At 38.7% G+C, this 15,083-nt stretch overlaps 3 protein-coding genes across 4 annotated transcripts in view; 2 read left to right on the top strand and 1 right to left on the bottom strand.

Moving 5' to 3' along the window:
* The first annotated feature begins 774 nt into the window (after positions 1-774).
* Positions 775-8,537, top strand: LOC105452695 (bifunctional glutamate/proline--tRNA ligase). Its single transcript, XM_011694044.1, has 13 exons — positions 775-926; positions 1,996-2,175; positions 2,344-2,762; positions 2,855-3,206; positions 3,286-3,457; positions 3,735-4,136; positions 4,229-4,682; positions 4,770-4,979; positions 5,150-6,571; positions 6,656-7,054; positions 7,139-7,527; positions 7,614-7,757; positions 8,168-8,537. Exons 1-13 carry the CDS (start codon positions 884-886, stop codon positions 8,319-8,321), a joined length of 4,740 nt encoding a protein of 1,579 aa, XP_011692346.1. The 5' UTR covers positions 775-883; the 3' UTR covers positions 8,322-8,537.
* Positions 8,538-8,599: 62 nt separating this feature from the next.
* On the top strand, positions 8,600-11,964 carry LOC105452696 (testis-specific serine/threonine-protein kinase 3). Of its 2 annotated transcripts, none has more exons than XM_011694046.1 (4): positions 8,600-9,214; positions 9,733-9,906; positions 10,292-10,957; positions 11,562-11,964. In XM_011694046.1, the coding sequence occupies exons 2-4, from the start codon at positions 9,790-9,792 to the stop codon at positions 11,715-11,717; spliced, it is 939 nt and encodes a 312-aa protein (XP_011692348.1). In that variant the 5' UTR covers positions 8,600-9,214; positions 9,733-9,789; the 3' UTR covers positions 11,718-11,964. The 2 variants fall into 2 exon arrangements, with proteins under 2 accessions (XP_011692348.1, XP_011692347.1); XM_011694045.1 differs by having other exon boundaries at positions 8,600-9,445.
* A 136-nt stretch (positions 11,965-12,100) lies between these two features.
* The window catches only part of LOC105452694 (unc-112-related protein-like), a 41,002-nt gene continuing 38,019 nt past the window's right edge, over positions 12,101-15,083 (bottom strand). The window contains exons 5-8 of the mRNA XM_011694043.1: positions 14,373-14,801; positions 13,889-14,101; positions 13,561-13,797; positions 12,101-13,315 (exon numbers count right to left, since the gene is read on the bottom strand). Coding sequence (XP_011692345.1) covers positions 13,115-13,315; positions 13,561-13,797; positions 13,889-14,101; positions 14,373-14,801 — 1,080 coding nt within the window. The 3' untranslated portion in view covers positions 12,101-13,114. The remainder of the gene's footprint in view (positions 13,316-13,560; positions 13,798-13,888; positions 14,102-14,372; positions 14,802-15,083) is intronic.

Below are 15,083 nucleotides of genomic sequence, written 5' to 3'. Positions count from 1 at the left end.
AGAGAGAGAGAGAGAGAGTGAGAGAGAGATTAAAAATTTTATTTTAATAATTTAATATCTTAAAAGAAAGAAATTATATATATCTATCATATATAAAAAATACAATTTTTCTACACTAACATAAATAATACAAAAAAATAACTTTAAAAATTAACGAAATACATATAACGTATCACTTTTTTTTATTTTAACGAATAAATCTGACCGAGTAAATATTGTTCGTTGAGTTAGAAATAGAATTTTATTTATCTGTATCTTGAAAATCTCTCTAAAAATTGATTTTTATTATTAATTAAATTTATTTCTATTAAAATAGATTAACTTTGACTTTGCTTTAATTTATTATCCTTTTTAAATTCTTAGAATTAAAGAAAAAGCAACTGTTAAACCGAGATTAAGTTAATCTACATTAGAAATATTAGAGATCTCCAAACGCAATTCTAATTTAATGGAGAATGTTTACTCGATTAGATTTGTATAAAATATTTGGATAAAAGGTGCGGCTCTCTCAGAGGATGTTATAAAGAGGAAGCTGAAATAGCAAAATTTGCTATCACACGCGTTACGGTTCGCCCTTTCCGATGTTTGTGCTTGCAACGGCATTATCGTCGTTGCCAATCCGCGAGATTAGTTCTCGCAATAATTAAATAATGCGACCGAGACTCGAGGACGATTGCTGCGCATGCGTTTTTCCTTCCTGTCGGGCCTTTTCTCCGAGCTATTCCGGCGAGAGCCGAGAGGCCTCGTTTAATTCCGTCAGATCTCGTTAGTCATCGGTTACCCTTCATTCCAGTTGCTGCCGCGTGGAGTGGTTGCTAACCTCTGTCGGTGCACGGCGCACGCTAATGCTGGATCTGTTTTCCTTAGAGTGAATGCGAGGACAATGGCATTTAAGATCGCTGTCAACCCAGTTCATCATGTGATAGGTAAAACCTACGCGATCAATCGGGTTCAAGTTTGACGTTCGCTTTTGTCATTTTCAGTTTGTAGAAAACTGCCCTATTCAGAAACGAGGAAGACTATTTTCGAGGCGAATGTTTATTTTCCTTTTTTTGAAAATAAATTTTCAGTTTTTTTAATTTTTAAAATCACTTTCTGTATTCTTGTCGTGTTCGTCGACGCTCTCTTGTGTTTGTTGCATCACGTATAAATGACGACGTAATGTAAAGATTGTAAAGTCGTATACTCAAGACCATGTGATCATTCTTACACCATGCTCAAGACAATTATCCCAGATGTTTTGTCATAGTCAATAAACAGAGGCATTTTCGATAACAATACCATGAAATTAGCGCGTCAGGTTGTATTAGGCGTGACGTGAAAAATAAATAATTTACTGAGGAACAAATGAAACTCGTTCAATAATTTCATCATACTTGCAACATGATACATTGGTTGCGTTCCGCAAAGCGCATGATGTATCATGATATCCTTGTTCAACAAATATAATGATAAACAATGATAAACAAAGATAAAAGGATAAATCATGCGCATGACGCGCTTTGTGGAACGCAGCCACTACATGACGCAAGACTTTAAGAACTTATATGTATGTTTCTTGTGAAATGTCAGAAATAAATGTTGAATACACTTTGCTCTAAAACTAGTTAAGTTGAGATTTGTCTCTTAACATTAATTTGCTTTATTTTTCAATGTTTGGGTATCTGGAAACGTTTTCTATAATTATCCCAAAAATCGATGTTCTGGTAGATTTATTGTAAACTTTAATTCATCATAAAATAATGTAATAGCAAATTTAATTTTGTGTGAAACGATGTGATAGCTTAAATTTAATTTGAAATAAAACAACATAATGTAATAATTATTGTCTTAGATTGTAGATGTAAAGCTATTGTATTTAAGTATTTGAATGTCTTTTCTGTTAGACATAGATATTAAGATGCATCTGTGAACTTTATCTGACATTGATATTAAAGACATGTAAAAATGATATTTTTGCTCTCATCATTGATTCAAATATTGAATTTTATACAGATGTGTTGGTAGTCGTCGAGATAATTAAGTCTGAAAATAAGGATATAATAATATCATGGAATAAAACTAAGAGTGACAAGTCAGACGTTTGCTTGTATGATAAAGATGACAAGTTATTGGGACAACATAATAATGAAATAACCCGCTATCTGGCAAGGACAATGAGTCCCTTACTTTATGGTAAATATAATCTGCAACGAATATTTTTGTGATTGCTCAAATATACCAAATCTAAAAATCTTATTATTAATATCAAATATAGCTTTTATTTTAATAAAATAGTAAATGTTATGTCAAAATCCAATCAAGGTTTATTTTACTGCATCATGTAACTTATATTATTTTTAGGTGATGCCTGCCCTTATCAACGAACAGAAATTGATCACTGGATATCCTGCGCTATAATATTACAAAATAAACTAATAAATAAGGAGCTTTTAAACTATTTGGATAATGTATTGATGACACGCACATGGCTAGTCGCCAATAGATTAACATTGGCTGACATTCATACATTTTGCGTTTTGTATCGCCACGAGTATGTAAAATTGTACGCAAGTGATTACTATAACATCACTAGATGGTACAAACACATGGAATCGCTTCCTGCTTTCAACAATGCATTATCCATGATCGCAAAAAATTGTCCTCCATCATCGAAATCGAAGGATGCAAATCCGCAGGAGGAAAGATCTGCCGTCAAGGAGACGAAAACGAGGAAACAGGAGGGCAAATTTATTGATCTGCCTGGCGCAGAAATGGGCAAAGTAAAGACATTTATAGTATAATAAAGTAGATTAGTTTGATTTTTTAATTTCTTATAATTTTTTAACATTTTTTTTGTCATTTACTTCTGTAGGTAGTGGTGAGATTTCCGCCAGAAGCAAGTGGTTATCTGCACATTGGTCATGCTAAAGCTGCTCTTTTAAACCAGTATTACGCCGAGGCCTTTCAAGGACAACTTATCATGAGATTTGATGATACAAATCCAGCGAAGGAGACCGTAGAATTTGAGGAGGCTATATTGGAGGATTTAAGATTACTGCAAATCAAGCCCGATCGTTTTACGCACACCTCGGATTACTTCGAGATAATGCAACAGTATTGTACTACACTCATTAAGAATGGAAAGGCTTACGTGGACGGCACCCCGGCGAATCTTATGAAAGAACAACGTGATCAAAGATTGAAATCAAAATATCGAGATAACTGTAAATATATAATTATTTTGAGAAAAAAAAACAGTAATTTTCTGATTATCTCGAGTGTAATAATATCTCGCCTTTGCAGCCGTTGCCGAAAATCTGGCGTTGTGGGAAGAAATGAAACGCGGCACCGAGAAGGGTCAAGAGCATTGCGTCAGAGCAAAGATCGATTATCAGTCAACGAACGGATGCATGCGCGATCCAACAATTTACCGTTGCAAGCCAGAACCTCATCCTCGTACTGGAACGAAATACAAGTATCTATATTTCTCAATGTTTTAACAAGATATATATTTACAATAACTTGAAATATTTAATTAATTTTATTGAAACATCTTTTAACGTTGGATTGTATTTTATTAATGTTTATTGCATTAGTTATTTTATGTAGCGATAATATATAAATTTGATTAATGTTGGTAATAATGTTGCTATACAATATAGATATTAATACGAAATATTAAATATTAATACGAGTTATATTAAAAATTACAATTTGATTGCAGAATTATTGTTTTTACCTGTTTATACTAGGGTGTATCCTACGTATGATTTCGCCTGTCCAATTGTCGACGCTATTGAGAATGTTACTCACACTCTGCGCACAACCGAGTATCACGACAGAGACGTTCAATTTTACTGGCTGATCGAGGCTTTGGGATTACGACGCCCGTACATTTGGGAATATTCACGGTTAAACATGACTCATACGGTTCTATCTAAACGAAAGTTAACTTGGTTCGTAAATGAGGGTCTAGTCGATGGATGGGACGATCCACGCTTTCCGACAGTGAGGGGCATTCTGAGACGAGGAATGACAGTCGAGGGTCTGAAACAATTTATCATCGCACAAGGTAGTTCCAGATCTGTGGTCTTCATGGAGTGGGACAAAATATGGGCTTTTAACAAGAAAGTCATCGATCCAGTCGCGATCAGGTAATGAATATAATTTATTATTTGTAATATATTTGTACTATAATATTATAGAATATTGTATGGATGTCTTTTAAATACATCTGTAATTTTAGATACACTGCACTGGATTATAATGAGATGATACCGGTTCACGTAGTAGATGCTAAGGATGAGTGGTTGACTGTGCAAAATCACCCTAAAGATTCATCTAAAGGTGTCAAACGAGTGCGAGTGGGGCCGAAAATCTTGATAGAAAAGGAGGATGCTGACAGATTAATTGACGGACAGAATACGACCTTCATTAATTGGGGTAACTTAATGATACAAAAGATAAAAAAACAAGGTGGCAATGTGGTGGGTGTGGAAGCACGATTAAATTTGGAGGACAAGAATTACAAGAACACCTTGAAGATCACGTGGCTGGCTGAATCGTTGCCCACATCTGATCCAAATGCAGAAAAATCAAATTCAATAAAGTGCTATGCTGTTTACTTCGGTCACATTATGAGCGTGCCGGTTTTGGGCAAAGATGACGATTTTCAAAACTTTGTTGCCAAGAATACAAGAGTAAAGAACTTTTTTTTATTTACAAGCAAGTAAACTGGCAATTATGCTACATATATATTGCTAACTGCGTGTAAAAATTTATTTTAGAAAGAAATTCAAATGCTGGGTGAAGTGGAACTGAAACGCGTGAAGAAGGGAGAGATAATTCAGCTTCAGAGAAAGGGATTCTTTATTTGTGATGTTCCTTATGCATCGGATTCTTATTTATCACGGGATCAACCTCTCATATTGTTCCATATACCTGATGGACATTCGACAACACCTTATATGACGTCTGAAGCGTTATCACGTAATCAGGTAAAATTAGTATGCCTTATCTTCCATTCAATTAACATCTTATTTATTAATACAAAATTATAAATGTATAATTTTGTATTATTAATAATAATTTGTTATATATAAATAACGAAAGGTAAAGTTGGTATTAATTTGCAAGTATTATTTACTATAAAAATGTGATTGGCCAGGATTTGAAGACAGCTGATACTAAAGTTGCTAGTACTAAAAGCAAGTCAAAACCAGAGAACCAAGAAATTTCGAAAGCGGAGAAGATATCCGAAGAAATAACGAAGCAGGGTGATAAAGTACGAAATCTGAAAAGCTCGAAAGCCGACAAGAATATCATTGATCAAGAAGTAAAGGTTCTGTTAAGCTTGAAAAGTGACTATAAAAATTTGACTGGTCAAGAATGGAAACCAGCTGATACTAAAGCTACTAATAAAAGCAAGACAAAGCCAGAAAACGCAGGAAATTCGAATGCGCAGAGGATATCCGAAGAAATAACGAAGCAAGGCGACAAGGTACGAAATCTGAAAAGCTCGAAAGCCGACAAGAGCGTTATTGATCAAGAAGTGAAGGTTCTCTTAAATTTGAAAAGCGACTATAAAAATGCGACTGGTCAGGAATGGAAACCAGCTGATACTAAAGCTGCTAATAAAAGCAAGACAAAGCCAGAAAACGCAGGAAATTCGAATGCGGAACGGATATCCGAAGAAATAACGAAGCAAGGCGACAAAATACGAAATCTAAAAAGCTCGAAAGCCGACAAGAGCGTTATTGACCAAGAAGTGAAGGTTCTCTTAAGCTTGAAAAGTGATTATAAAAATGCGACTGATCAGGAGTGGAAACCAACTGATGCTAAAGTTGCTAGTAAAAGCAAGACAAAGCCAGAGAAGAAAGAGATTTCGAATGCGGAGAAGATATCCGAAGAGATAACGAAGCAAGGCGACAAAGTACGGAATCTGAAAAGCTCGAAAGCCGACAAGAGCGTTATTGATCAAGAAGTGAAGGTTCTCTTAAGTTTGAAAAGTGATTATAAAAATGCGACCGGCCAAGATTGGAAGCCCGCGAGCTCGGAGGCACCATCGAAAAAGGAGAAACAAAAGACTCCTAAGCCCGAAAAGACATCGGAGAAAGAAGTTGCGAAAAATGCAAATAGCAGCAAGGGCGCCGATTCCAAGAAAACGGGAACAAGATTGGGTTTAGAAGCAAAAAAGGAGGAAAATTTTCACGACTGGTACTCGCAAGTCATCACGAAAAGCGGAATGATTGAGTATTATGACGTGTCCGGATGTTACATTCTTCGCCCGTGGAGTTTCGCGATTTGGAAGGTAATAAAGGAGTTCATCGACAAGAAGATAACGGACGTCGGTGTTCAGGAGTGCTATTTCCCGATCTTCGTTACCCGCAGCGTATTGGAAAAGGAGAAGGCGCACGTAGCGGACTTCGCGCCGGAAGTCGCGTGGGTGACAAAATACGGCGAAACCAATTTGGCAGAGCCCATCGCTATACGGCCCACCTCGGAGACTATAATGTATCCGGCTTATGCCAAATGGCTGAGATCGGACACCGAGTTACCGCTCAGGCTCAACCAGTGGAATAACGTTGTGGTAAGTTGGCCATTATGAATTTATCTTTTTTTTTTTTCCAGTTTAATTTCGCTCCGTTCCAATCTGTCTTATTTCTGTTTACAGAGGTGGGAATTCAAAGATCCCAAACCTTTTCTACGCACCAGAGAATTTTTATGGCAGGAGGGCCATACCGCGTTTGCCACGAAGAAGGAGGCGGAGGAAGAAGTTCTGATGATCTTGGACATGTACGCCAGGGTCTACGAGGACTTGTTAGCGGTACCCGTCGTCAAAGGCCGGAAAACTGAGAAGGAGAAATTCGCGGGTGGCGATTACACCACTACCGTCGAGGCGTTTATTTCGACTAACGGTCGCGCGATACAGGGAGCGACGAGCCATTATCTGGGACAGAACTTCTCGAAGATGTTTAACATCCAGGTGGAAGGTATCGACGGAGAAGAAAAGACGTTTGTTTATCAAAATTCGTGGGGTTTAACTACACGAACGATTGGAGTCATGATAATGGTTAGTATAAATATCGTCATTTACAGACACATGATATTTTACGTAATTAAGCTATGTACTTTTATGTAACGAATATTTATTTAGATACACGGAGATGACAAAGGTTTAGTGTTGCCTCCGAATGTAGCACCTGTGCAAGTCGTTGTGATTCCTTGCGGCATAGGCGCAGATTGTCGTGAAGAATTAAAAAATGATATTCTATCCCAATGTGCTGTTTGGGTCGAGACATTGGGTAAAGATGGTATTAGGGTGAAAGGCGATTTCAGAAATAATCGAACAGTTGGATGGAAATTCAATCACTGGGAATTGAAAGGCGTGCCAATAAGAATCGAGCTCGGACCCGAAGATATGCTCAAAAATCAAGTAACGGTCGTGCGAAGGGATACCTTCCAGCGAATAGCTGTTCATAAAGGCGATGTAAGGGAGACGATACCCTTGATACTGAACAAAGTGCACGAGCAATTGCTGTCGAGGTAAACATTGCTCAAAAATTTTTTTTAACCAATAATATATATGATAACGTATACAGTTGATATCATGCAATTTCGTTTGTTTACAGAGCGAGAAACAAGTTAAATGAGCATATTAAACAGATAGAAAAGTGGAGTGATTTCAACCCCGAGCTTAACAAAAAGAATTTATTGTTGGTACCTTTCTGCGGAGAGCCGACATGCGAAGATAAGATTAAACAGGATAGTACAAGGTAAAATTTCCTTTTGTACATAAAAAAATCTGTATGCGCTTAAATTTATTTAAAAGAAACCTAAAATATAGCCTAAAATTATACAAGAAAAGAAAAAGATTTAAATATGTTAATTTACTAATGAGATAAAAAACATAAAAATAAGTTTTATCTGTAATTTTGCAAACTACAGTAGAACAAACTACTTGTTCTTTAATCATTTGAACTATTTGTTTTATATTACTTATTGATAATATCTTTATTGCAAATTGTTTTCATTATAATAATTCGAAAATTTAAACGTAAATTAAATTTTTTAAAAAGGTATCTAAACTTTCTTTAATTTTAATAAGTAAATATAAATATGTATAAGAATAATATTGAAAGCGGTCTTGTTTTACCGAATTTAAATATGTTCTGTTTAATTACAGAGAGAGCACGGATAACGAATCATTAATGGGCGCTAAGAGTTTGTGTATACCATTTGATCAGCCAAAAACAAAACCACTTAACGAGCTTAATTGCATTCATCATGGTTGCAAAAACAAGCCGAAGTTTTATACACTTTTCGGACGTAGCTACTAATAACATCCAGAAAAGTAGGTTTATACACAACAATTTCATAAATTATATTGAGATTTTTATATGTAACATAAAATTTATATTATTTGAAATTTATAATTACTGATCTGTTATTTTTTTTCTATGAGATTAGAATTTTGTATTACATGTAAACTTAAGACTTTTGTTCAATAATGTTTCAAACATGTATATTTAATAATACACATAAGTCTGTTCTTACATTTATTCTCTTTCAATATTCGTTATCCACTTCAGCATTGTGCATTTTAATGCATGAACAATTAGAAATTGTGTGATTTTATATTCATAAATATATATAGTAAAATATTAAAAAGAATAAATAAGTTAAATTAAAATGCACAATGCTGAAGTGGATTTACATAATTGTAACAGTAATGTTACAATTTCCAATTGTTCATTATGTGATTATGGCTAACTTTATCACAGCAAGATTTGAAAATAACATTCCCTAAGAAAATAGTTATCAAGCAATGGAATAAATAATTGAGGGAACGAAGTAGCCAACATCGTCCGAAAATTGGCTCGCGTCTCTCTACAGCGAGAAGCGATACGAGATTCTCACGCACGATCGATCTCGCGCGTTGATTGTTTCGCACTTCCAAGTATAATGGCTGCGCTCGAATGAGACGCGGATCCTTACCTTCCTCCCGTCGCACACCAGGCACAAGCTGGTCCCGGGCTTGTCCAAAATTCTAGTGCTCGCAGCCGCCTCAAATGACCGAACGGATCCGCATTATCGCCGGAAGCGTCGACGTAGCAGCGAGACACCATTCCGCCGTGGTATTCGGTGATGCTTCGTGCACCGTCGAGACCGCGTCAACGAAACTTGCCGCTGCCGGCCGAGGAATAGCGGGCGTAAACACGAAGGGAGCAAGGTAGAGAAATTCCCGGTGAATCCTGCAAGCACGTGGTGTCTCCCACGCACGTGTTGTCGGGTCGAGAAGACGATCGAAGACTTGAACCGACCGCCCTCGGGAGGGGAAAAGGGTCCAGTGATGAGGGGTCGATGAAGGACCATTGGCATGGCCACGCGACTCAGCCCCCGTAACTCGGAAGTGAACGCTCTTGAGCAGCGGGGCTATCTCATAGGCAAGAAGATCGGACAGGTTGTTCATTGTTTCCTCTCGTCTTTCCTTTTTGTCGTTCATTTTAACACACTTCGTCATCTCTTCTTCCCGCCTCTTCATCCACTCTCGCGAATAGCGCTTCCTTCGATTTGTACAGCGGCGATTTTTGATCGTCGAATCAATTTCTCGATTATTTCGTAATTTAATGTTTATTTACAGGCTCCATCAAATGAATCAAATTAAAGGATCCTTTGCATCATTATACATTGCACAAATAAAACCACGAGGCGGAGGAACATTCGTCCTTTAAAGTAGATCTTTTTTAGGGCTGTTACGCAACCGTCCATCTGGCAGAGTATATCGATGGAGCGAGCTCCAAGAAAATGCGTCTGGCCTGTAAGATCTTCGATAAGGAGAAGGCGCCAGATGACTTCTTGGACAAGTTCTTTCCCCGCGAGCTTGAGATTTTAACAAAGATAGAAAATCCGCATATCATTCAAGTAAGATTAATCAGGAAAATGTTCATCTCTCTGATTGATAAGGGAGGAATAAATCGAGTGGAGAAACTCACGCTACACTCCTTTTCTTTCGAAACTCGAGATCGAAAATTCTTTCACCAACGATTCTCTCTCGAACGAGCAAATCGTTTTCATAGTTACATCATTATTTTACAATACATGAATAAAATTAGATTTAACAATATCGATAGTAACTTCATGCTCTACGCGCGAAAAATTATTTATATATAAAGTTATGCGGGCGAGCAGTAGTTTTAATATTAATACGATTACAATTAGTAATTGTAATCCATAATTTGATCACATTTCGCCTAAATCAGCCGTTAACGCGTCAGTAATCCTAATCGCATCGACCGGTCGAGCGTAGGTGCACAGTATCCTACAGCGCGGCCCGCGTGTCTTCATCTTCATGCGCTACGCCGACAATGGCGATCTCCTGGACTTCGTAAAGAACAACGGCGTGGTGCCGGAGCAACAGGCGCGGTTGTGGTTTCGTCAGATGGCGTCCGGCTTGCACTACCTGCACAGCAAGAACATCGCCCACCGGGACCTCAAGTGCGAGAACATATTGCTCTCGCGGAAGTTCAATGTGAAACTGGCGGACTTCGGGTTTGCCAGATTCTGCATGGACCACGAGGGCAGGCGGGTCCTGAGCCAGACGTACTGCGGCTCGGCGGCTTACGCCGCGCCGGAGGTCGTCGCCGGCACCCCGTACAATCCGAAATTGGCGGACGTTTGGTCGCTCGGCATTATCCTCTTCATCATGCTGAACGGGACGATGCCGTTCGACGACGAGAATATGCCGAAGCTCCTCAAGGATCAGATGTCGCGCAACTGGGTGTTCAGGTCACGCGTCCGCGACATCGTATCCCCGTTGGCGAAGAACATCGTCCGGCGGATCCTCGAGCCGGACATCACTCTCAGACTTACGCTCGAGAGGGTGCTGGGCCACGAGTGGGTGAGAACGAGGAAGGACAGAATGGGCTCCCTCGCCGGAAGACTCGTCCACTCAGCGCCGCCGAGTCATACTCCGGTTACGACAAATAATATAATTTGTAATGTTACATTCAAGATCCCTGGTCTCCAGTCGATCATGACGATAGCCAGGAATTATGTGAATTTTTTGTGTTATAAAGTTTTTTTTTTACGCGAGTCATTATTTTGCGGAAATTTGTATAAAATGTAAAACGGAGAAGATTCCTTCTTTTTATTTTGCCCTTTAATAAGTGAATGTATAATTCAAATTTTTAACGAAATTGCAACTTGTGATAATTTGCTACATTTATCTCTTAAACCATGAATCGGAAAGAGAACTTTTAACATATTCCGAAGAGTATTCTAACGAGTTGTAACGTGCAAAAAATTAATTTATCTTGCTGTGTAAAGTTAAAATTGAGATTATTTTGTTGTAAACCAATTCATCTATATAACCAGGAATCTTGATCAATATAAAATCACAATAGATAGCATTTCTAAACACAACAAAAGATTTTATAGATATTTTTGTCACATAAAACTACGAAGATTAATCTACTTTTGGGCTTGCCATTATCCATGAGATTTAATCCGAGAGATAATTGCATTCTATACAATGATCATTTCGAAGAAGCGTAACGACTTGTCGCCTGTGCAATTAGATGAGTGGAGGCGGTAACTTGGGCGGGTCCAGAAACGTACCTATTGTAGCGAGGGCGCTACCCGCATTAAAAAATTCGGAAAATCAGAATCAACCGTCCTCGAAGATGACAAACACCGCGGGGAAAGATCCGCAGCTGTCTATCACCGTGGGATAAGAAGATTCGCGAAAAGAAACACGATCGACAAGCTATACAATATTGGAAATACAAGAGATTGCAGACTAAAAATTTCAAAAAATCATTTTCGAAGACGTTTACATTTGTTCTTATTAATATATTTTTTAATTTCCTATTGGATTGCGAACTTACACGGATGTTGATAACGTATTGTTCAATAAAAACGTCCATAACAAATTCGAATTGTAAACCACCTGTCCAATACGAGGAAAATTTAATCGATTAATGTTAAATGTTATTATTCCGCTTAATCGTTATTGAATAATCAATTTCCACTTTTTTTCTACAAATCGTCCAACTATCATATGCTACCAGTTTCATGACACGATAGATAGAATAGAAATTTTAAAAAATCTGTCGAATACATTAATAAGTTTATTGTACAGAGTTACTGCCTATTAATATACAAAACTATAATCTTTTTTTTTGTTACATACACATATAACGGGGTATCTCCTGTGAATGTAATATATAACGGTATAAGTGATATAATTCTTCTACATCTAATTTACATTAAAATAACAAATAATTTACACTTCGATCTCTTGCGTTGTAAAGTCGAGCTCGGTTAGTATAGCACCTTGGGATACTGAAGAGGACACTGACACGCATTGTGAGGGGGAGGATTACAAGGATTAAAAAGTTCCTCATGCGACGTAAAACAAATCGCTAGTTTAAAAGAATTTTTAAATTAAATATTTAACGGCCGTGGTGTATAAATCATTCGAAACCGCGGGCGGGGCTTCATATTATCACTTCCTTTAAAGAATTGAAATCGAACATTTTTTCTTTGTGGCAGATTACCTAACACACCACGATATGTTTCGTAGATTTTTTTACTTGTGCGGGCTTGACATATTTGTTCCTAAATTCGATATTCAATGATTGATTTTTCTTTCAAGTAAGTAGAAAAAGTTTCGTATAAAAGTATAATCTCCATCTTTGTAAAATACAGTGTCGCAAATATCTATTTATAAAACCATTGTAAATATATAAAACGGATGATTATTTTTTCTTGGAAAAGAGGCCGTGATTATAACGTTTGTCAATATTGTTAGTACCTTGTAAATAAGGTAAACGCATTGGTAAACATTTTTCGGAAGTAGCCTCCTGTCGAATAAAAATTAAGTGTATATAATCGCTAAAACACTTCCGCGCATAAAAGGGACATAATATTCTATTTACAGCATTCAGTGTTAAAACATGATAAATACGACCAGATTTAAGCATTTTTACAAGTGTCAATCGGCATGCAAAAACATCGGTCCTTGAACAGGCACGCAACGAGGCGCGCGACGCATGTAGATAATCTCATCATCGCTTCTGAGAATATGTTAGAACCCGTTTCGGTTTTATGCACTCATCGCAGTACCGGATTAAACCCATCCACCGGTCAACTTGTGGAACAAGTCCTCGTTCAACGTTTGATTCGCCTCCTTCGAGCGCATCGACAGGAAGATGTAGCCTCCTATGAATTCGTGGACAACCTTGCAGTCCGCTGACTGACATTCAAAAATGATATTCTCTTCCTCGAATTGTACCATCATGTGCTTCACTTCCCAGTTAACGTTCCACGCCTGTAAAGAAGATAAGACCATTCACTTTCATCTTATATGCATAGATTATATCATAATCTTTAATAAACACGTTTTTTTTTTAATTAAAGATTTTAATCAATTCCAAATGATTTTTCTGTAGTAAAAATTGTTTATTGTCATTTTTCCATTTATAACGTTTTACATCTTTGCCAAATCAAAGGAATTCGTGAAAAAAAATGTACGAGAGAAAACGCAGAAAATAGACAAAAAAAATGAATACATACCTTCATAGTATTATACCTCCAAGTCTTTAAATGATCGCCATTGTGAAGGTCCATTCGCATTAGCCTGTTATTGGCGATACCTAACAGCTCGTCCTTGCTCTTACCGGTAAATCGCACGATGAAGAGCGAGATACCGTATTCCGGCAGGGACTGCCAGGCCTTGATGTAATTCAGCTTCGCCTCGATGAGGGGCAGGTCTTTAACGTTCGCGTGCGCTTCCAAGATTCTTTGAACCAGCTACGTGGAAAAAAATGTATCGATGCAGTTGGCTGATTTCATCGTTCATTCACGAAGATTCATTTGAATGCGGACGAACGATTTTTGTTACCTTTCCTTTCAACTTCTTCGCGAATCTCGGCGCGACATAGTCTTCCGGTACGATGTCCAAGGCGTTCGGATTGATGGCCGGCGCGGGCGCGGGCCTCTGCAGTTGCAGGAAAGCTATGATACTGTTGACCTCGCTCTCGTAGGACGCGTCGGCGAGGGTGCGGCCCTTGGCCGCTAATCTGCACGCGGCCATCCATTTTGCGTATTGTTGTTCCTGGAATAATGATGGAAAAAAATGGCAATAGTATAAAATTCAAAGACAAATTGAATAAATTTTAATATTTAATTTTTAACTTCGTGAGAACTTTACGCGTTCCTTTTCGACGCGCGACGCAACGTGCGTCTGCTATTAACGATATTGGTGGCGCGTGGCCAAACGCCAACATATGGCGAGCGTTAATATATCGTTTAAGTAATAATTAATTCAATAATGTTGCCGCGCTCGGCGACGACACGCCACGTTAATGCCAAGTTAATCCGCTTACGTTGTCGCATCTTATCCACATTTCGGTCATGCCTTCGGCGCTGGGCACCTCCAGTCTGATCCCATAGCGACCTTGCGACAGATGTACGTCCGGCGTGACTTCGCAGCCGCGCAAATTGATCACGTAGACCGGCGACTCCGAGCCGCCCGTCTCCTCCCTGCTCTTGTAGAGTCTGAGCTGGAGATCGCGGCACGTGAACCAATAACGCTTGAAGGCCTTCAGCGTGAAACGCTTCGGCTTGAAGAAACGCAGCTCGTCGCAGAGCTCAGGCACCTGCGTGATATCGCTGGGCCCGTTGCTGATGTTGCTGCCCTCCAGGGTCACCTGCAGATCCGTCAAGGCCGCGTCGATGTCGTCCTCGACGGGCGAAGTCGCTCCGTTGCTGTCGTACGTGGGCTGCGGCACGCTCGCTTGAAGATTCACTTGTACCTGCAACGGAGAAGCCGTGGGTAACGTCGATCGTGGAGATTTCTTTATTTTTCTTCTTTCTTTTCTCTCTCTCTCTCTCCGTCTGCGTCGCGAGGACGACGACGGGGAGAGAGTAGGTGTGTGCAAGAAGTACAAAACATATTTTGTGGGTCGAGGCGAGACGATCCGCATCTTTTCTTGGTCGTGTTGTCGCGTGACGGCATTGCCGCGGCTATGGTGGAGCACACCGGCTGGCGAGGCAATCGGTTCAAGGACGCGGCTATTTGCATGTATTATGCGTCG

Source organism: Wasmannia auropunctata, unplaced genomic scaffold (genome assembly GCF_000956235.1).
Source record: "Wasmannia auropunctata unplaced genomic scaffold, wasmannia.A_1.0 LD336026.1, whole genome shotgun sequence".
Classification (NCBI taxonomy): domain Eukaryota; kingdom Metazoa; phylum Arthropoda; class Insecta; order Hymenoptera; family Formicidae; genus Wasmannia; species Wasmannia auropunctata.
The sequence above is the reverse complement of the archived record's forward strand: the minus strand, read 5'-3'. Positions and strand labels throughout refer to the sequence as shown.